At 56.6% G+C, this 21,647-nt stretch overlaps 3 protein-coding genes across 11 annotated transcripts; 1 reads left to right on the forward strand and 2 right to left on the reverse strand.

The window, feature by feature from the left end:
* Position 1: 1 nt before the first annotated feature.
* PAXX (PAXX non-homologous end joining factor) lies at positions 2–2,417 on the reverse strand. Of its 7 annotated transcripts, XM_053996395.1 has the most exons (7): positions 2,248–2,417; positions 2,094–2,154; positions 1,927–1,961; positions 1,655–1,845; positions 1,052–1,095; positions 495–588; positions 2–380 (listed from the first exon to the last, which is right to left on the reverse strand). In XM_053996395.1, the coding sequence occupies exons 1-7, from the start codon at positions 2,331–2,333 to the stop codon at positions 358–360; spliced, it is 534 nt and encodes a 177-aa protein (XP_053852370.1). In that variant the 5' UTR covers positions 2,334–2,417; the 3' UTR covers positions 2–357. The 7 variants fall into 7 exon arrangements, with proteins under 7 accessions (XP_053852370.1, XP_053852369.1, XP_053852366.1 ...); XM_053996394.1 differs by having other exon boundaries at positions 2–588; positions 2,248–2,333; XM_053996391.1 differs by having other exon boundaries at positions 2–588; positions 1,052–1,123; positions 2,248–2,333.
* Positions 2,307–19,916, forward strand: TMEM141 (transmembrane protein 141). 3 transcript variants are annotated; one of them, XM_053996398.1, is made up of 5 exons: positions 2,307–2,453; positions 2,558–2,624; positions 2,736–2,819; positions 2,915–3,127; positions 3,759–4,075. In XM_053996398.1, the coding sequence occupies exons 1-5, from the start codon at positions 2,307–2,309 to the stop codon at positions 3,836–3,838; spliced, it is 591 nt and encodes a 196-aa protein (XP_053852373.1). In that variant the 3' UTR covers positions 3,839–4,075. The 3 variants fall into 3 exon arrangements, with proteins under 3 accessions (XP_053852373.1, XP_053852371.1, XP_053852372.1); XM_053996396.1 differs by lacking the exon at positions 3,759–4,075 and adding an exon at positions 19,785–19,916 and having other exon boundaries at positions 2,372–2,453; XM_053996397.1 differs by having other exon boundaries at positions 2,372–2,453; positions 2,996–3,127.
* ENTPD2 (ectonucleoside triphosphate diphosphohydrolase 2) lies at positions 5,588–16,898 on the reverse strand. The gene is made up of 9 exons (XM_053996387.1): positions 16,588–16,898; positions 10,790–10,907; positions 10,148–10,298; positions 9,364–9,523; positions 9,047–9,274; positions 8,462–8,728; positions 8,150–8,269; positions 7,738–7,872; positions 5,588–6,729 (listed from the first exon to the last, which is right to left on the reverse strand). The coding sequence occupies exons 1-9, from the start codon at positions 16,696–16,698 to the stop codon at positions 6,529–6,531; spliced, it is 1,491 nt and encodes a 496-aa protein (XP_053852362.1). The 5' UTR covers positions 16,699–16,898; the 3' UTR covers positions 5,588–6,528.
* Positions 19,917–21,647: the final 1,731 nt, after the last annotated feature.

Below are 21,647 nucleotides of genomic sequence, written 5' to 3' on the forward strand. Positions count from 1 at the left end.
CTGGCTAAAAACACCTTTACTGGCAAGAAGCAAAGCACAGGTGATCTTTCCATTCCACGGTATCAAAGCTCCATCCAAACTCCACCAGTTCATGGTAAGTGAAGTCGGGAGCTGGTCCCTGCCAGCAGGGAAGAGCTGCAGGGGAAAACCCCACCATGCTGGTGTCCCCTCTGCTCCAACTGTTCCCCCAAAGGGGAAAGCTGAGGGGTGGCTGCCAGGTACCGCTGCCTCTGTTGTCAAGGAGCTCAGCAGGTCCGGAACAACAGGGACACCTCCTCGTGTCACAGGGGTCAGACACAGGGGTCCATAGGGCTGTCATCAAGTCACAGGACAGCACCCATCAGGAGTCCTCAAAATTCACTCCAGATGGCGCTTTCTTGCTGGAAGGAGACAGAGGAAACATCAGAGTCACGAGCCCCAAGCCCTGCTGCCCCGTAACTTCGGAGCAGAGCCCGCAGGGTGCCCAGCGAGCAGCATCCAGCCCCAGCACTGACCTTTTGAAACCTGGGTTAATGAGAGACTCCCCTGGTACCTTCCTTTTGGCTGGCAAAGCTGAGCCAGAAGCCTTACTCTTCCTGGGGCTGGGGTCTGCCTCAGTCAGGAACAGACAGGACACAAATTACAGGTTACCTAGGAGCTCTGGCAGCTCTGCCAGTCCCTCCATGGCCAGGGGGAGCCTCCAGGAGCCCAGCCTGGCAGGACCAGCAAGCCACAGAGGGCAAGAAAGGGCCAGACATGGCCTCCTCTCCCAAAAGGAGCCATGGATCCACCACAGCCTCCAGTCTGGAAGCACAGCAAAGCCTGCCCTCCTTCTGAGGCTGGCAATGCCCAGCCTTTGACCTGAGCATCCCAGACACCCTGAGAGCCACCACGCTAAGCCCTGCCCCTGCTTTGCCTGGAAGAGCACCAGGACAATGGGTGGCTGCCAGCAGCCACAGCTGAGGGCACTCAAGAGTGTCCAGGAGAGCACACGGATACAGGACCAGCAGCCTCCAGGAGGGAGAAGACAAAAGATTGCAGGAGCAGGGCAGGTGCCCCTGGCAGTGCCTACCTGGCAGGAAGAGCTGCTGACTCCGGGCAGCATTCTTCTCAGGGCTGCAGGAAGATGCTAATGTTTCCACTGCTACTGAGACAAGAGCCAGAGCCAAAGCTTGTGACAACACCCCCCAGTTCTGCATGCAGCACTTCAAGCCTCCCCAGTGAGCTCCCTCCACAGCCAAACTGAGCCCCATTCTCCTCTTAGCATTTCCATCCAGACTGCTGCTGCTCCAAAATCTTTCCAGACCCCTCAAAGAAAGATATCTGTGACCCCCACATTCAGGATGCTAGTGTGGCGCTGGCCATGAGGACAAGGGCTGTGTTTCCACACAGAGACATGCCACTGTATCCTCTGGGCCCAGGCAGGATCTCTTCTGCCTGCGGAGGTCTGGTGCAGACCCTGGCCAGCTTTGAGAATGGGCCAGCCCAAACAGGGAAGTGACGGGCAGCAGCTCTTCTGCCGGCCTACTGGGACCGGTGAGAAGAAACCACCTGGGGTGAAGCCCTCTCCTGCTGCGGCTGAGCTGGGGCACCTAGGGCACTTCAGGTGGGGATGACGATCCCATGAAGGGGGCAGGAGCTGGTAGCCCTCCCCTCTTCTAAACCCACCACGGACCTTCCAGGCGCCTCTCCATGCTCTCGATGCAGCCGGCCATGCCGAAGACCAGCGCCTGCAGCTGGCTGCGCGCCTCGGCGGCGGGCAGCTGGGCGAGGGCCAGGGCCGGGCACTGCGGCTCCTCCGGCAGTCGCAGCGTGGCCGAACCCGGGCCCAGGCTCAGCGCGGCAGCCCCGTGACCAAGGGCGGCCCTGCGGGGAACGAGGGTCAGGGGAGCGGGAGAGGGGGAGGGGGGCCCGTAGCGAGGGAGGTCGCAGGGCAGTGGCACCCACCTGAGCATCGCGCCGAGCTCCTCCGGCGGGCACCGCTGCAGAGGGAGAGGAGAAGGAGAGCGCGTCCAACACGGCCTTGCCTGGGTCCAGATCCATCCCTACCCCGCCGGCACCCCAGGTCTCAGCCCTGGGCTTTCCCGCCGCCCCCTGTTCCGCCCGGTACATACAAAGCCGAGCGCCGGGCAGCCACCGAGCTCCCCGGCCCAGACTTCCATCGCGTCGGTCACACTGCGGGAGGAAGCAGCTCAGGCCAGGGCTGCTCGACCCCCATCCGGCCCCGTGCCCGCCTCCCACCTGCTCCTTCTCCCGCCCCGCTCTCACTAGACGGTGCCGTCGGGTCCGCAGTAGCAGAGGAATCGGCCTGTCCTGGTTCGGAGCACATGAAAGGGCCCTGCCGGTTGCGCCATGGCCGCGGCGGACGGGGCGGGCGGAAGGGGTGGGTCCTGCCCGGGGCCGGGCCCGGCAGCCTCGCCATGGTGAACCTGGGCATACGGCGGGTGGAGGATGATGTGGCCGCCAAGCACCCGGTACGCCCCGCGGGGGACGGGCTGGGGGGCCTGGGAGTGCGGGGGGAGCTGGGGATGAGGGGGCTCGGTGGGCCTCCGGCCCTCGCGCTGACGCCTCCCCTCAGGCACTGCAGCAGTACGCGGCCTGCCAGTCTCACGCCTTCATGAAGGGCATCGGCACCTTCCTGGCAGGTACGGGCCGGTCCGGCCACCCCGGCATCCCCCGGGCTGTCCTTGGCCGCTCCCCGGGGGCAGCGGGGACGTCCCGGCCGTGTCCGGTAACCCTGGCCCCGGTCTCGGCAGGCAGCGGGGCCGCCTTCGCGGTGCAGAAGATGGCGCGGCAGAAACTGCCGTACAGCCCGCAGTGGAGCCTGCTGTTGGCTGCGGGTAAGTGCCCAGCCCGAGCGGTACAGAGGGCTGTTTGCCACTGTTGTGGAGGCTCGTCTCTGGCTCCAGCCACCTCCCTGTGCCCCGGTCCCCAGGGCTCAGGAGGGTTCGCGGCAGCAGATGCTGTCCCCACCGTGGTGCTGCTGGCACTCCCAGGAGCATCTCGGCCGCCCCAGCTGCAGGGTCCCTCGGAAGCTACGTGGTAACCAGAGCTGAGACGCAGAAATGCTCCAACTTCTGGATTTATCTGGAGACGGGCAAGTCCCTACAAGAGCTCGCCGTGACTGGTGGGGTGTCTCAGCCCTCAGGTACAGTCATATCTTCCTACTGCTTTGCCTGAGCTTCTTGTGCCTCGTTCTTCCCTGCTACAATAGTTACTTTGCTGTTCCTGTCTTGTAATTTAGCTGGTGACCGTGTCATTGCCAAAATCTCATTATTAAGTCCCACACTGGCACCCTGTAGCCAAGGGGTGGGAGCAGGAGCACCCATGGTGGGTGGAGCTCCGTACCTGGTTTCATGCCTCCCCTGTCCCTCTGTGCACCTGGCAGAGTGGGTTCCTGAGCAGGGCTGGTGATGTGGGTTGGGTGCACTTGCTGCTGCCTTCTGCCCTGCCTGTTTTGGGTATTCACAAAAGCCAGCACAAAAGGCTCATTTGCTAGAAGAGGAAGGAGAAGGTAAGGGGTGGAGAGAGCAACTGAGGTTTGGAGGGATTTGCTGCCCAGTAGGGTGGGCGGAATTGGAGGGGCATCAAGACAGCCGCTGCTGGACAATTCTCATTGCTGCTCGCTGCTTTCTCCCATACATACTTTGAGCTCCCAAAGCTAGGCCAACTTGAAGAGGCTTTACGTGCTTCCCCAAGGCTCTGTGGTTCTTTGCCCATGCTTGGCAAACTCACCAGGGTAGTTGGAGGTCCAGGGAACTTGTACTTTCTTGTTGCAGAAAACCTGACTAGTGCAGAGGACAGGGACGGCGCTGCAACACTGGTGAGGAGGAACAGGTACGGTGATGTGGTGGAGTAGCCAGCAGAGCATAGCCTGCCGTCCCCATGTCCTGCTTCACCCTCTCCTGTCTCCCCAACCTGACGCTGCCCATCACACTGCCCACCATGAGGGTGCTGGGCTTGGTGACACTTCTGGAAAGCTCAGAGGAGTTGATCCTGCAAGAGAGAGAGCATGGTGGAGGCACCTCAGGGATTGCTGCCTGCCCCATGGCCTCTGCACATTGCACTGGGGGTACAATAAAAGTTCAGAGCTGAATGCACTCATTGTGGATGAGGTGAAGGGCAGAGCAGGTGGTGAATGTCAATCTGAGGCAACCTCTGCAGTGAATGTTGGAGCAGAGAGCTCTGGTCCCTCTGTAGTGATGGCAGTCACAGTCAGCACTTGGATTGCTCTGAGACTGCAGGTGCAGACAGGTCTGGGCTAAGTTGTGAGAGCAGAGCTGTTGCTGTGTCACCTATGTTTCCTGAGCCCAGCCAGTCCCCATGTCCCTTCCACCACAGCAGTACCTACCTGAACAGGCCTGAGCTGAGTCCCACAGCTGGGTGGCCTCTGGAATGTCCCCTTCCCCTGCAGCAGAGGTGACCATGTGCCCAGGGCCCCGCTCTGCAGTGCTCACCTGTCACTGGCTAGTCCCAGATTGCCCATCCAGATCCATAATTACTTGACAAGGTAATGGTACTGTCTCGAATCCCATGCACACAGTGGGGCATGTGGGGTTTTTCCATGTCAGACTCCAAGTCTTGACTAGGTAAATTGCTCTTGGTGGACATCCAGCTCTGATTCAGCTGCAGCTGAATTTCTTAGAAGAAGAAACCCAGCCTGAATTCTGGGAGCTGCGCAGGTTCTTAGAGCAGTGTTTCAGCTTCAGGAACCAGAAGTGCCTTCTCCATGTGAGATACTAGACAGGCCCTGAACGTCACCACAGGAGGGAGTCCCTGTGCTGAGGAGATGAGCTTGGGGAGGAAGCTGGGCTTGGAGGTTCATAGCATCCTCCGAACTGGAATCACGTTTGCCCTGTGCAGAAAGATGGAGAGCAGCCAGTGGAAGAGCTGAAAGTAAAGTGCTGCAGGGAACAGGTGTGTTAAGTCAAGCATGGCATTCCAGGAGTTCAGCTGGAGCAGGGAAGGGTGTTGGGAAGCGACTAAACCCACAGAGCAGAGTTGGTGCTGCCAGCAGGAGCAAAGAGGGTGGTGAGAAACTGCAGCTCCCTGCAACCACTCCTCTCTAGTGTTTGTGGAATGTGCAGGGCAGGGAGAGGCTTCCCAAAGGATTGGAGAGCTGGGGCCAGTCCCATGCAGCTGCTGAGCACTGTGATGCATGTCCCAAGCTGCCAGTGACTGCAGCAGCAAATGTGAGCTTGCTTTGCTGCCACCTTTGAGCACCAGCGCTGGGCTCTGGCAGTGGAGGCTGCTGACAGGTTGTTTTGCTGGGGACTGTGGCAGTGAGGGACAGCTTGAGCTGCCTGCTCCTGGCTTTGGGGTGACTGCACCTCCAGCATTGGGGAAGCACGAGCTTGGTGACTGTGGCTGACTGGAGCTCCTCCACCTCCAAGTGGGCCTGGGTCTGGAGTGAGGTTTTCAGCCCACCTTGGTCTATTTGAGGTCGTCTTCAGGCTGGTAGAGTGCACAGAGCTGTGACGGTGTCTCAGCACTGGACAGGCTGCAAGGAATGAGACGTTCGGGCATGTGGATGTGGCTGTGGGGCTCTGCCCCATGGGACAGCCAGGCTGAACTGCCTGTTGCTGATCACAAGCCACTGAGCCATAGCAGTGGTTACAAAGGTTTATTTCAGATTATTAAAAAAATTAAACAAACCCAAACCTTCTTCATGTTTGTACATCCCTGTTCTTACTCAATTGGAAATGAAGGTGCATCCTCCTAGCTGCCTGGTGTGGGGTGATGCCAGGCTCAAATCCCAGTGCAGAGCAAAGCCCCACAGTGCGGGAGCTCATTGGCTCTGTGCCAGCATGGCCATGCACCACAGAGCTGCAGGAACCAGGGTGTGCAGGAGTCTCTGGCTGTGGCAAAGACAAGTCTGGCATAGGAACCACGGAGACAGTGAAGACATCATGTCTGGTTGTTGAAGTGGGACCTGGAAGCTGCCATCTTTCCACATCTGGTTGTTGCCAAGTCCTTACCCAAAGCTGAGGCCAATGGCCAAGGAAAAGACCTTGCCTTCAGGAAGGTCAGTGGGGTTTGTACATCAGCCAGGAAGACAACGTGAGCTTTGGGTGATGCCCAGAGCTCCCCAGGAGGCAGGGCTGATGCTCCAGGGTCAGGCTAGTGAGGTTGACTATAAGGACTAGTGTAAGTAATATTCCCCATTCATACACATACACATGAAAATTAATGAAAATTAATCCTGTTGTTGCTTGGGCTCATTGGTCCAGTTCACCTCAGCTCTGGTGGCAAAAAGATGTCTTAGCTCTGAATGTCCCATTTCCAAGCCTGCTCCAGGGTCCATCCCTGAGTAGTGCTGGGAAACATTTAAGCCCTTCTCCCACAGGGCCAGTGATCCTCTTCTGTCCTTCCTTTCCCGCAGCTTGAGGGCAAGGGGAGGGCAAAAGGACACAGCTATCCTTCTGGGATGGTGTCAGGTTTTGGAGGGGGACATTGAGCACTTGCCACATCCCAAGCATTCATACCATGGAGCCTCCAGCAGGTAGGATGGTGCTGGTCCTGCAGATATGGCTCACCCTGTTCCTGCCATCAGATTATGCTGGACTTGCTGTGCCGGAGCAGGCAGATGGCAGTCACCAGGGATGTCAGGGTGGTGACCACGAAGAGCAGGATGAGGATGACCCAGTAATTGTAAAGCATGCTTTTGTGGGAGGAGGGCTTCTCTGCTGGGATCATGTTGGTGAGGTTCAGCATGTAGCCCAGGGCCCAGCCAATGGAGGTTTCTCCTGCCTGTGGAAACAGCATGGCATGGTCACCATCCAGCCAGCCCAGCTGCATGGGCCTCAGGAGACCATAGAATCATGGAATCACTGAAGTTGGAAAAGACAACTAAGATCATGGAGTCCAACCAGTAATGCCAGCACTGCCAAGGCCACCACTAAACCATGTCCCCAAGTGCCACATCCACACATGTTCTAAATCCCTCCAGGGATGGTAACTACCCCATCCGTTGGCAGCCTGTTCCAATGCCTGACCACTTTCCATGAAATAATTTTCTTAAAATGTAACTGAAACTTCCCCTGGCACAATTTGAGGCCATTTCCTTGTCTTTTGACATGTTACTTGTGAGAAGAGACCAACCCCCACCTGGCTACAACCTCCTGTCAGGGTGTTGTAGAGAGTGAGAAGGTCCTCCTTGAGCTTCCTTTTCTCCAGGCTGAGTCCCCCCAGCTCTCTCAGCTGCTCCTCATAAGACTTGTGCTCCAGACCCTTCTGGGACAGCTTCAATATCAGCCCAAGGGAGAAGAGTGTGGGGGAACCCACAGCCCCCTCAAGCTTCTGCTTGACCACAGGTCCAGCCAGCCCAGGGACAGAGCAGTCCAGACCATCCTGTGCTGAACTGGGCTCATCCCCTGGGAGTAAAACCTTGTATGCTCAGGCCAGTCCTGATCTCCTTGCACATCCCATAGCATGTGCAGACAAAAGTACCTCCTGCCCTGAGGTAACTTCCCAAAAAGCCTCAGCAAAGCATTTTTTGGGATGGCTGGTGTCTTGAGGGCCAAGGAAGGGCTGAAGGACCTGATCCCATGACCACCCCAACAGCCAGCTCACATAATTTGTTTCCATCCCCTAGGATATCCCTCCAAAAACTGAGAGTTCAATCCTGCTCCTGTTCACTGAGATGTTCCTTGATTCTGCTTGGCTCTTTTTCCATGTGGGATCATCTCTCCTGCAGGGTTCTTTGGCCTAATTCCAAAGAGATCCCATGGGATGGGGATGTATTTTGGTGCTACCCACCTTCTTTTGGAAGGCAATGTTGGGGAAGGAATGGTTGTTGAAGCTGTAGCCTTTGGTGGTGAGCAAATACACAAATGTGCTGACAGCGCAGTAATCTGGCAGCCTTTTCTCCAGCTTTGGGGCTTTCAGGAGCAGCTGGATGAGATGCACAGAGGGAAAGAGAAGAAGGGTCAAACCAGCAGTGGCCAGGCTTGTGTCTGTGGCCTGAAGCTCAGAGTGGTTACATCTGTGAGGCCAAGGTTACTCATACCCACCTGAGTCCCCTCCCAGTCCCATGTAGGGGCCATCAGTTGCCTTCCTCCTGTTCCATTGGTGCCAGGAAACCCAGTGACCTCCAAGGGCTTATCTCAAAGCCAAGGTGATACCCCACATGAAGCAGCCCCCTCCTTCCCATGATGCCCAGGGAGCCCACCTTACTCCAACTGGTGGCACAGATGGTCTCTGCAGCATCCTTCAGGTCGCTGGGCAGGTGCACAGGTCTTCCCATCACGGTCTGTATGAAATCCACCGTGTAGAAGAAGGCAGAGAAGGCCTGATAGAGGGAAAGGAGCAGCTGTGAGACAGGCTATGAGTAAACTCTCTGACCATGAGCAGACACTCTGGCCAGTGTGGTGGGCACCAACAACTGCTGTTGCAGAGCTGGGGGTCTGATTTTGTTGTGACATGATGCTGGGGAGCTGCCCAGCCAGCAGCTGGGCCACCACCCTCCTCTTATGGGACTTACAATGAAGTTTCCTGAAACCTTCGGCTGGAAAACACCATCAAAGGAGCAGTGAGAGAAGGAGCAGTTGGTGAAGTCAAAGAGCTTGCTGACATGCAGAGCGCAGAGGTTCCCATTCCCAGTGCCGACCAAGGTAACAGTGGTGTTGAGGGAAAGGCTTGGCCTCTCCTTCTCTGTGCAGGGACTGTCATAGATGCTGCTCATCAATAGGCTCTTGTTGTAGCCCATAGGCCAGCAGGGATGGGAGACAGTTTCTTGGTAGCTCTCAGCCTGCCAGAGGAAGGACACATGGGGTGCATGAGCTGTGCATAGCACAACTCCCCCGGAGCTTGAGCAGCCAGACACAGAACAGTTGACAAACGTATCTCAAAATGGCTTGGGGTGTCTCGGCTCTAGCCAAGGGCTGCATCATCTAATGGAGATACTGGGAGAAAGCCCTGGGAACGCAGGAGAGGGTTGGGGGCAAAACCCAAGTTGGCTGGTAAAGGTGTGCAGCTGGTCCAGGGCTGAGGGACAGCGTAAACACTGAGGTGAGGGGGCAACTGTGGGGTTGTGACAGCCAGCATCCACATCAAGCACACACTGTACCTGGAGAAACTTGGAGAGCAGCCTCTTGAGGACCTGGTCCCTCCCATAGCAGAGGAAGCTGTGCGTGTACACTTTGTATGCCTGGCCATACAGCTTCAACATCACTTCGTTTCTGGGGTTTTCAATTGTGTCCATGGTTTCAAAGGTGATCTGTGTGGAAGCACCTCCAAAGTCCATGGCCCCCAGGGTCTTCTTCTGAGGCTGGATCCATTCTCCGAGCCATCCACGCTGAGCCAAGTAGGACAAGAGCAGGCATAAGCGTATGATGAGCTGCCCAGCCATCACAGCCATCCCATTGGATGTCACTATCTGCCCACCTTGATGAAGTTCTCCAGAAGATAGTTTGCAGTGACCCAGCCAAAGACCCCTTCCTCTTCCCCTGACAGGATCTTTGCTCCACGGAAATCAAAGGGGTATGTCTTCAGCGTGGCTGCTGCAGCTCCGAGGACAGCGTCCGATGCCTGTGGGTCCGCAATGCTGTGGGCCAAGTGAGAGGGCAGAGTGACAGACCTGTGCCACAGTGCTGCAGAGCACTCCCTGTCCCAACAGCCCTTGAGGGCCAGCACTGCCATAGCAGGACCCAGAAGAGAGGTGAGCCCTAGCCTGGGTACTCATAGGCATGTCCCAAAAAAACACTAGCTAATTCCCTTTGTCTCTGCTGGAGGAGGCAGGTAGCAGGAAAGAAGTGTGTTCCTCCCTGCTTGGGACAATGGAATCCATCCTGCCTGGGCTGAGTGAGGTGAGCACAACACCTCCCCCTGTGTGCTTTTTGAGGGGTGATTATTCTCACTATGTCCCATCAGGCTGGCAGTGGGTGCAAGGGATTTTCCTCCTAGCATCCAAAAAGTCTGGGTGGGTTATCCTGATGCTGGCCCCCTCACCAGCCCCCACTAGCACTGTGCTGGCTGTGCCCTGCAGAGCATATCCTGCTCTGAAAGGCAGAACCACTTCTGCAGGGGACACAGCATGGGGCAGGTAGGTGGTGGAGAGCTTTCCCAGCAAAAGGACAGCACTTCAGCCATCCTTCACCACCTCCATACCTGCTGTGTGTGGCAAGCTGGCATGTCAGAGTGGCACAACAGGGCCCCCCTGAGCACTCACTTGAGCAGGCGCATGCCAGCCGTGGCGCCCAGGTAAAGCGGGGTGCTCGCGTGCTTCTCCTTGGGCACATCTCTCAGGGCCTGGTTCAGGCAGTGCTCCAGGCTTGTCCCAGCTGCCAGAGGGTTCGAGCTGTAGCTGGAGATGCCAGGACCTGTGAAGAGGAAACAGCATTGCTCCCTGCTGATGAGGGGATGATGCTCAGTGGGAAGATGCCTGGTGAGCAGCTTTGCCCCTCCCAGGCTGTCCAAAAGGCAGTTTTCTGTGGGCATGGAACCATCCAGGGTCCAGCCATATCTCCCTGCCCACACCACAACCCCTGCTGGCTGACAGTCTGGGAAAGGTTGATAAATGGAGAGTGAAAAACCGACCCTGGCTCCTCACTGGGCTAGGCGGGGACCTGGATTGTTCCCTGGTGGTTCAGTACCTGCCAGGAAAATATAAACTACAAGCATGCACAGCTGCAAGCCTTGGGGGGAGTTGGGAGACATTTTAGGAATAGAGCTGAACCCCTTAGAACATATCACTATGCTGGTAAATACAGAGGGAGGCAGCTGGGCATGGCAGGGCCACTCACACCATGCTGCCCTGCCACAGGGATGCAACAGACACTGCCACCAACCCCGGACCGGGGCCAGCCCTTACCCTCCACATCACACATGCCGTGCTCGCTGACCACCCCGGTGTCATTCTCCTTGTCTGCAGGCCACTTGTAGATGAACATGGCGGTGTGGGAGGACCCAGCATCCAGCACAATGCCGTACTGCAGGGGGAAGGCAGTGGGTCAGACCTGGAGGCTGAAGGTCCCCTGGCTGCTCCAGCCCTTACCAAGGGAAGGCACTGGGCTCAGTGCACAACCAGTCCACACTCCTACCCTGTCAGTGCCCAGCAGCTCCAGAGCATCATCTGGCAGAGGCAGGCTTTGCTCAGCCCAGCCGGGCACTGCTGGGCCCACACCTGCCTAAAGAGGGCATTGCCTGGCATGTCACTGGGAGTGGGATACTGGCCATTCTGGAATGCTATTTGGAACAGCACAGGGATTCTGGCTTTTTGGGTAAGGGAACCCCTTGAGTGCACCTCAGGGGGCTCTTCCCCCGCTGCAGGCTACCATCACTCCTGGCTGCCTGATGAGCCATGCTAGCCGGTCCCTGGGACTGGTGGTGGGGAGAGACACCTGAAATGGCTCCTCGGGATACTCTTGTCCAAAGAAGGGCAGCCAGGCCCCTCATTCCTCCTTCCCTTGTATGGCTTGGCTATTCTCTGGCTATAAATAACCCTGCTTCTCCTGCCAAACAAGGTTACCCAGCTCCCAGGGAGGGGACACCATACATGCTGCCTGCAGCACCCCTGGGCGTACCCCTCTGCCTGGCCCCTGCTGCCCATGGTCTCGGGATTGCCCATGCTGGCCCCCACTGTGCCCCTTCAGGGCTGTGAGTATGGGGGGAAAGCAAGGCAGGACCCAGCACCACCCCAACTGAGCATCTCTGGGGTGAAGCCATCTAAGGCTTAAACCTCCTCTGAGTCTCTGTCTGCTCCTGTCCTGCCCAGACTCAATAGAGCCAAGGGCTGGAGCAGGCAGCTCCTCTCTCTGCCCGGCTCTGGAAGCCACCCCGGCCCTGCCTGCCATGGGTGCCCCATGCTACCTCTGTCCCTATCACCTGGTTTTCACCAGCTCAGGCAACAGAAGTGTCAGGGACACCTGAGGTCCCCACTTTTAAGTAGCCTCAATTACACCGTGAATCCATGGCCCTGCACCAGTGGTACCTCCTGCTCCCTCAGGGGACCATCTCACGTGGGTGACCCTCCTAGACTTGCCCAGTGATTTGCTCATGCTCTGGGCCAAAAGCTAAAAGCCAGCAGAGAATCCCCCTCTGTGGCCAGGCTGGAGCAGTGGAGTAGCTTCAGCTCCTGACAAACACTGCAGAGAGGAGGAAAGAGGCTGACAAGTCCCCCCCAGCACCTCACCCCAGCCTCCTGGGTTGGGTGCTGGGGTGAGTGCTCCAGGTAGGCTTAGAGGGCTCTCTCTCAACACCCTCCTTGCCCATCATGTGGCACCCCAGTCCATTCTCACCAGAGCAACCTCTGCCTTGCCTCACCTCCCTGGGGTCCTGTGGTCACCCCTGTGTTTCCGGGTGAGCAGTCAGTGACCAAGCACAGGGGAGTCTGAGGAGGGTCCAGCCCCAGGGGACCCCCTCTGTCCACCTCAGTGGTACATGTGCCCACGCACCCTGTAGTTACCATGCAGATGTCTCCGGTTTGCTCACAAGGAACCACATTACCCTAGATATCACCTGGAGTGACACTAGCAGGAACAGGGTGACAAGGCTGTCCCCACCGGGAAAGCATCGATAGGTCACCCCCAAACCTGGGGCTGAGCAGTCAAGACCCTAGGAATAGATTCCAGCCCGGAGATGCCATGGAGGGGCTGAAGTCCGCAGAGAGGGACAAGGTTGGAGACAGGGATATCTACATGGTGGCAAGGGCTGAGAGATGCTGGAGTATGAAACAATAAGGATGACCTGTAGTGCCAGGGATACCTGGTGTCGCCCACCAGGAGTGGGGTCAGCCTGGGGGGGGGATGCTGGGGGCGCCAGACTCACCCCATGGCAGGAAGGGACATGGGCACCCTCTAGGGTGAGCAGGAGGAGACCCACCAACCGTGACAGGGGGAAGGCCAGTTCCCAGGGTTTCTTCCTGCCCTCAGCAGGGCTGGCTTGGCTGTGCCCCACTTCCCATCCCATGGAGAGCTGGTACCAGGATATATTCATGGGGGTACATATCTGGGGTGCACATGTATGTGCACATGTGCATGCATATGTGTGTGCATGTGGTCTACATGCTGCAGGATTGCACATGTTTGTGTGTGTGCATGGGCATACAAAGGTGTGTGCAACCTGTGGATGCAGGTATGTGGGGGTGCTTACATGTGGGTATGCACGGATGAGGTGTGCACGCACCAACGTGTGTGCACATGGGTGCACGTATCTGTGCACACATGCATTTAGGAGGGGCGTGTGCATAGGTGTGCGTGGCCACACATACCATGTTGCGTGCCCAGGGAAGTGCAGGCAGTGAGAGGTAGCACGGAGCCCGCACCCAGAGCAAGCCCCATGCAGAGGTGACATGTTGGGGTGACAGTGGCACCACTGGGGCAGGTTGCAGAACTGGCTGTGCTATGTAGGCACACCCTAGTGCCCTTTGCTGCCAAAACCTGTGGGTCAGGGTGGGGGTATCTCCTCTTTGACCCCCAGCCCATTGCCACCGGGTGTGGAGTGGTGACTGAGGGGCATCCCGTGGGTCCCCCAGCCTTGGCGATGGCGGCAGCAGCACTTGGCCTGGCTGAGGTAAGGTGCTGCAACACGATGGTGCTGCCTCTGCAGAGAGTGCCTGGCCAACTGCTGCCACCCCACAGCCACCCCAGCAGAAAAGGAGTCACCGCAGCCTCATGCCAGCCCGTCCTGAGGGCACAGGGTTTGGCACCTGAGCTTGTCCCTGTGGAGAAGACGTCCTTGCCTGGGAGTGGTAAGCAGGGGTGGAAATCGTGCTCATGGTGCACAAAGGCGCCGAGGCAGACATGGGCAGCCTAGTATGTTCCCAGTGATGAAGAAACATCTCCTCCAGTCCCAAGGGTACCCCATGCCTCCAGCATTCACACAGAACTCATTAATGGGGTCACCTACAGTGGTGTGCAATGGTGCCAGCCCCTGGCCCCAGATCCTGTCCCTGTCTTAGCTTCTGTCCCTGCCTAGAACCTGGGCTTGGGCATTAGAGCCACTGCATTCCCCAGAGCAGAGTGCGCTGCTGTGTGGGTCTGAGTCACAGCTGAGCCATGGGATGGGCAGGTGGGCTCCAGGGGCCCTACAGGTGGGAAGCCCCAGGAGGGAGGATAAAAGCCCACCTCGATAGTGATTTGCAGTGTAAGTGCTACCCTCAGCTCTGCCAGCTGAGCTGCCCTGCACCTGCTAACAAGCACACTGCAAATGAGGGCTGGGGAGACACAGGGATGCCCTGGCGCACTCCCATGCCAGCACCTGGCTTCCATCACCCCTCTCATCTGCCTTGGCATGTTTGCCTGCTGGCACCCAGAGCTTTGGCAGGGCCTCATGCATGTGGGACAGTCCCCAACACCAGCATCTCCTGGTGGCACAGGGATTTTTCTAACAGAACCCTCTGACCAGACCCTGGTGATGCTGCAGGCAGGGGAGACACAGAGAGGTCTCCATTGTGGCCCCACACTGGGACAGTTTTCAAGTGCTAGCCCTATCTCTGCTGCCTCCTAGGTCACCCATGGTCCCAAGGGCTCTGCCCCAATGCAACATCACTCAGGCGAGCCCCAGTCAGGGCTGCTCAGTCCTGAAGCCCCTGCAGAGGGGACACAGAAGACAGTCATGTTCCCAAAGGCCATGAGCAGTGCTTAGTTAGGGCTCCTGATCAGCGTATGGCTCTGCCCAGGGGAGGAGGCAGGTGTGGACATTGAGAATGCCCCATGTGCTGCTGCCTTGCACTGTGCCCCATGGCCATGCACAGGACTCCAGCCCCCATCCCTCCAGGCTGCCCCATGTCACATGAGGGGCTCATCCTTGGCCTCCCACCATTCTGCCTCTCTGAAGGGTGGTGAGGTCACGCAGCACCCAGGTTTGCAGTGAGTTGTGACAAGTTTCCTTCCTGCTGCAGTAGCCACAGCAGCCACAAGATGTAGAAATTGCCAGAGATACATTTGCCAAAAGATGAAAGAAAAGGGCAGTCAAGAGCAGGCAGCAGCTCAGGGCAGTCAGGCTGTGAGCTCCACTTCGGACCCATGAGGGAAGGATCAGTCCCTCAGCAGCAAGATAACTAATCCAGGGTGGTTTTAGGGCTATATTCCATGCAAAGGAGCTGGAAAGGGAAAATGTGGAGCTGTAGCTAAGTAGTGAACAGCACTATCCAGCGGCTAACATGCACTGAATCAGCAAGGACCTCATCTTGTCCAGGCCATCAGAAGATGTGCCCAGGGTCTCCCATAGCAGGACCGACCTCTAAACCATGTAGGTATCTTTTGGGCTGAGTTAAAATAACACAAACTTCTGCATTCTCCAAACAGCACTGGGCTTTGTTTGAAAGCAACTCCTCAGCACCTTCCTGGTGCCAGCCCAATGGGAACAGGCACTGCCGGACACCGAAGCACACAGCATGCTGGACCTCATAGCACTTGGCATGTCCAGGAACCCCGAGTCCCTGGGCCAGGCCTTGTGCAGAGCAGGGTCAGGACCCAGGTGGGTGTTCAGGGATGCTTGTCCCCAAGCTGCAGCAGTGCCTGCAGACTAGAAGGTGCTACCACTCAGAGGGAGAAAAAGCACCAAAAAAAGCACAAGAGAAAAGTTTCTGGGAATTAATTTGGTTTAAAACCAAAAGTCCATCTTGGAACCAGGAAGAAGAAAGGCTTTCCAGGCTGATCCAAGTGCTACTTGGGGGTCTTGGTACCGATCTAATTCCTCCATGTTTCAAAAGATAAAATCCACTTTGAAACCAGCTCAGGGCACTGCCCAAGATGCCCCAGCATGTAGTAACAGGTGGCCAAGAAAGGTGTCACAGAGAAGGAGTTAAAAATTGGAAATTATACTAAGAGCAAAAAGGGTCATCTTGGCTAAGCCAGCTTGCCTTCTCATTCTAGTCTTCATTACATCTGACAAACCCAGAGAGAAGGCAGCAGCACATCTGGCATGCCGGCTGGCTCAGAAAGTTTCCAAGTAAATTGCTTGGGATGAGAAAAAGGGGGTTTTAGATGAAATATTTTTCAGGACAAGAGCCTGGGACTATTTTAAAAACAAAAGACTTGTCCTGCAAAGGGAGTACTTGGCCAAGAAGAAATTGTTCGGGAACCTCTTTCATTATCCGAATTTACAACGAAAAAAGGAAAAAAAAAAATAAAAGCAGCTTGTATTCAAAGGAAAGTGAATTTGTCACCCAGCAGCACTGGCTCAGGCAATGCAGCGGAGCCTGGGGAGATGCTGGGGTGCGCAGGGAAGCCCTGGCCCAGGCAGAGCAGCAGCAGATGCTGACTCGGCTGCTCTGACCTGGGGGGCCGCTATCTTTCAGTGTCTCCAACAGATTCCCCTCCCAAAGATCACGTCTTAAAGCACACGGGATGGACGGCCGAGGGTCCCGCAGCCGGGGGGTCCCGCAGCAGAGATGCCACGCAACGGGTCTCGCTACTCCGTTCCTGCGCACCCGGCGGGGGCTGTTCCCTGCGGCCCTCCCCGTAGATGAGGGACCCCTCAGCCCCGGCGCCTCTCGTGACGCTGGGGATGCTCCGATGCCGGCGTCTCTCCCGCACCAGTATTCCCGCGCACCGGGAATGCCGTACACCGACGTGCCCACGGCGGCTCTCCCAGCTCCCGGCAGCCCAGCACCTCCCGGTGCCCGCCGCCACTCCGCGCCTGGTCCCCCCGCGCCGCCCCGCTCACCTTGAAGCCCGGCGGGCCCCGTGTATCCCCAGAGCCGAGGAGGAGGACGAGGATGCCCAGTAGGCAGCCGAGTGCGAGGAGCAAGAGCAGGGCGGCCAGGCGGCGGGCCATGGCGGAGCCGGGCAGGTGAGCGGCTTGGCAGCTGCGGCTCCTGCCGTTCCTCCTCCCCCGCCTCCTCCTCGCCCGCCTCTCCCGGCTGAGTCACCGCCGCCGCGGCCCACCCGGGCGGGACACCGGGCTCCGTGGCACTGCGCGGGGCGGCCCGGGCTGCGAGTCCTGCGGCTGCCTCGGACCGGCGCTCAGATGCTCCTGCCCCCTCCACTCCGGGACCAGACTGATCTACCTCCCCCAGGCACGGTTCTTTTGCCCAGGATCAGCCCCGCCCCGGCCCCAGAATCAGCTTTGTCCCTCGAGCATCACCGTTACTGGGAGGGCTCAGCCCAATCCTGTCCCTCCTCCCTGGGCACAACCTGTGTCCTTGGGATCAGCCCCATCTACCCCTCCGGGCATGGTCCTTGACTCCAGGCTCAACCCCATCTTGCCCCCTCCCTGAGACTTAGCCCTTAGATGGGTTCAGTGGGACGTGGGAGCATCCTGAGATACAGAAAAGCTCAAAGAACCTCTTATCTACAATGATTAACAGCTGTGGCTGTGCTTTTAATCATCCCAAGAACTTCGTGACAGCCCTGAGGAGCCCAAATATATATTGAGGCTGTTTTCAATATGGTCACAAGTGAGTAATGTGATGCATTTGCATAGGGAGCAGCGAGCCAAAGGAGGTTTGGTTCCTTCCTCTGAGAAGGACATTTGCAGCTTGCTTACAACAGTGAACAAAATAATACACAAGTGAACAAAATAATAAACAAGGAGAGAAGGCTGGAGATCAGGGCTCCTAGAGCAGCTGGGTTGCAGGCTGAGGGTCACAACCTCACAGTGAGGGTGTGAGCTGAGGCTCCTCACACCTGCCTCACTCCTCAACACTTTCTTGAAGCAAGGAACTTTCCTGCCGCTCACAGCTGACCCATGCACAGCACACACTGCAGCATTGCATCTTCTGCAGAGCTCCCTGCCCGTCACTGTGGTATTGGGGCGCTGAGGTGCTCATGGGGCTAAGCCCTTCCCCAGGGCTTGTGGTGCAGGAGCCCCCAGCCCTGATGCACCACTCTATTGTGCAGGTTCTGCAGCTGGAGGTCCCACACCAGTGCTGTCCCCACCTTCACCCTGGCAGTGCCCATTACTGTGGAGCAGGGCTTCTCTGCAGGACTGCCGTGTTCAATCTGTGAGTCTGTTTTCAGGGGCTTACCTCCTCACTTCAATTCATTAAGCACTTAACCCTGGAAAATCCATGTTAATCTATTCCAAGACATTAATATATTAATTTATGTGAAAAAATTATTTCCTTTTGCTGCTGATTATGCCACAGGAAACCACAGTCCTGTCCCTGAGGCTCAGCACAGCATCATTTCCGCTGCCTTTCTGCCTTCCCAGGCTGCATCTTCTCAAGTTTCTATGGGAAAAATACCTGTCTATTATTGACTCTTCATGCTGCCCATCTCACCTTCTGAGGCAGTCATCTGCCATCCTTCACAGTGCAACTGCACCAGGGATTATCATAGAGAGATCTTTTCTGGATTGCACTTAATCCCTTTCTCAAACCTCCTGCTTCACCTTTAGATGGACAAGTAATGAGGTCTTCAAAGACTAAAAAGGAACAAAAAAAATCTCTTTTCTGGATGGTAGGGAGCAGAAACAGGGTTGGAGGAGCCCTGTGGGCGTAGGGATGGTCTCCCTGCTCCTCATTCTTCTTTTTGTTATGGGGACTTTGGAACAAGTTCCTATATGTCAGGTGGTCCTTGATGTGGTGGCACCTTTCCTGGGAGATTTGAGTGTCCTCTGTACCTTGGTCTTGCGCAGACTCGGCCATCCTATTCCCAGGCTGTTCATGTGTGGCTTTGAAATGGGAGCTGACATCCCTTTCCTCCCCAGGGTGGGCTGCTCCTCCTCTTCATGGGGTCACTTTTGCTACCCTCTTTCCAGCCCCAAGGGGGTAGGGGCTGAGGTCTGAGGTCTGAGGGAGCCTGTGCCAAGCCCTGGACAATCACTGGTGTCCCAGGATACTCAAAGCTTCCAGTGCAAACAGGAAGGCACCAAAACTTGGACATGCTGGGGTGGAAATACTCCCATTCCCAGGGGAATATCAGCCAAGCAAACACATGTATAGCCAGAGAAAATACCCAAATACCCCATGACAGTACGGGGTATTCAGGCGGGGAGCACCCCAACATAGCTGTCTGAGCTCAGCCCAGCCAGGGTCAGGGACCGCCAGCTGTTGCCCCAATAAGGGGGATGGGTGGGGTGGAGAGGGGCTCATGTCAGTTTTCCTTTCCCATGTAGCCCTGTCAAGGCACCACAGGCTGGAGAGCAGGGCACCAAGGGTGGCAGTGCCTCTGCCCATGGTGTGTGGGCAGCCCCAGCCACTGACAGGGAACCCAGCCATGTCCCTGGGGAGGAGCAGGTATCTGCGCTGAGGAGGCTGCCCCAGGTGGGCAGTGCCTCAGCTCCAAGCACAAGAAAGTTCAGTGTGAAAAAGCAAATGAGGGGCAGGGAAGGCTTTCTCTACCATGGAAGATGAAGTAGCAACTTGCTCCAATGGCAGGAGGTGAGAGCAGCCTTGTTTGTTGGAGGAAACAGGAATGTGGATTTTGGGCACCATCAAAGAAAGGCAAGAACAGATGACACCTCTGCAGGATTCAGGTTGTGAAGCATACAATCTGCCCAAATGAACAGGTTCAATGAACAAGCGGCTGTGTGGAGAGCCAGCCCAGCACAGCCGGGTTGCCCTGCCACACTACTACTCTGCCGCCTTTCTACCTGTCACACTGTCACCTATCTGCCTGCCACCCTGCTTGCCATCTATCTGCCTGCCAGTGTCTCACCTCTGTCACCTCTGTTGATCTCCACAGCGCTGCTCTCCATACTTTCATCCTGCCTTGACCATTCCCAGGGACAGAGGTACGCCGTGAATTTTTAGGGAACTGCTTTGATAGTGGGAGGGACAGATCCCCTCAGCATAACCAGATATGAAAATGGCATTGAAACCTGAAATAACCAGACAATCCACTAAGTGCAGGAGCAGGGTTTGCTATGGGGCAGCAATAAGTTCCCCACAATTTAATGCCAATTTTTTGTGATTACAGCCTGTGTCACCACCATGATGGGGCCACAGCAGCAAGGGACCAAGTGAACCTGCCTGATCTCACAGGAGTGATCTCTCAGGAGCCCCAACTCCCTACTGTACTGGTGTCTTTGGATCACCCCATACCTGGATAAACAGAGAGCTTAATCCCAGGTAAAGCTGGATAAGGATGCGGCACCAGCATGCCTGAGGCACCTGAAGACTCTTGTCTGTATTTCTACATCCCCTGCAGCTAGTGTGGACATGGGCTTCAGCTCAGTGACTCAGGGAGACACGGCCTTCCTCCAAGGAGAGGCACAGGCACAGACTCCCAGGAAAGACAGGGCATGCTGGCACCCATCCCAGCTGGGCAGAAAAGCTTGTTCCTACCGTGGAGCAGGGGAAACAATCCCTGGGGGCAGAGTGGAATGTGAGTACACAGAGGAGGTGGAGAGTGCATTAAGTCACCCAGCAGTGCAGGGGACCTCCACTTCCCCAGACAAAGGAGAGAGGTTTTCTAATCTATCTCTTCCAACAAAAGGCTCGGAGGTGGGGCCAGCTGGGTGAGGGTTGCAGGGTTGAATGGGGATCAAAGGAGACACTGGAGCAGGAGAAGTGACTCGCTGGTGGCTCTGAGAGGTGGGGCTTGCTGTTTGTGGGACTCAGGGCTTCTCAATGGCTTTGTAAAACATGGATAAGCACATCTGGGAGCACTGGTGGGCGGCCCTGCAGCTTCACATGTGGTTGGGTAATAACAGGAAGAACACAATGAGCCTGTAGACACTGCAACAGGCTGCGGTCCAAAGGGAGGGGTTAGGGACAGGGTTCTCTGCTCCCATCTGCAAGCTCCTCAGCCATCTGCAAGTGCAGGGGGCCATTCGATCCAGAAACATTCAACAGCTTTGGGATTGGTCCAGCGCAGGCCATCCCTGAGCAATGCACAAACAATCCCACAACAGACTCCAGAGCTGCTGCAGTACAACATTGGTTTCAGCCCTGGCAGAAGCCCTGGGGGTCCTGACCTGCTCCTGAGGGAGCACTGGAAGCCCGTGGGGTTCCTCTGCAGAGGCACTGTCCTGGTTTAGGGCAAATTTGGGAGAAGACCTCCAAAAGGGGCTCCCCCCAGAAAGCCAACCCACACGGCCCCTCCCCCCAACCGGTTCGGGGAAAATTTCCTCGGAGAGAAGTGGAAAAAACCAGTTTATTTAACAGGCAAAGCACTCCCCAGCACAAGAAATGAACAATACCAGATGACAAAACTTATTCGGTGCTCTGAAGAGATGACAAATTCAGAAAGCCTCTCCTGTGGCTGGTCGCTCTGTTCTCAGTCCCTCCGGCACTGGGAAAGGTTGCTGCCCAGAGTAGGTCACAAAGTGAAAGCTCTTGCTGCTCCCCAGGTCCCGGTCCGGAGCAGCTTCGAACAGTTCCAAGAAAAGGGAAAGAAAAAGCAACAGTCCAGGGAAAACTTCTCTGCCTCAGCTGGCTAAACTAACTAAAAAGCAAAGAAGCACTCTGTTCTGCTCCGTCCGTGCCCAGACAGCACAGTCCAGTGCAGAATGTGGAGGAGTGTTGCTTTTAGAGGAGTGAGTGCAGCCTCTGATAACAAACTCTGTGCTTCGTCTTCTCCCTGCCTTTGCTCTCAGAACCAGTCTTGAAGGCACAGAATAGAATATCCAGCATAAACAGAACAGATGACTGGGATACAAGTATCATAAAGTCATTCTAGGACAGGCACTCAGACCAAGAACCATCAGGCACAGAAAGGGACTGGCTGGAGGGCAGCCTGTAGCAACCAGAAAGACATTTGGAACAGCATGAGGCTGCAAAGGTGTTCCCAGAAGGAGCACAGCCCCCATCTGCCTCTGAAGCACAGACCAAGGAATAA

Source organism: Vidua macroura, chromosome 21 (assembly GCF_024509145.1).
Source record: "Vidua macroura isolate BioBank_ID:100142 chromosome 21, ASM2450914v1, whole genome shotgun sequence".
Lineage (NCBI taxonomy): Eukaryota > Metazoa > Chordata > Aves > Passeriformes > Viduidae > Vidua > Vidua macroura.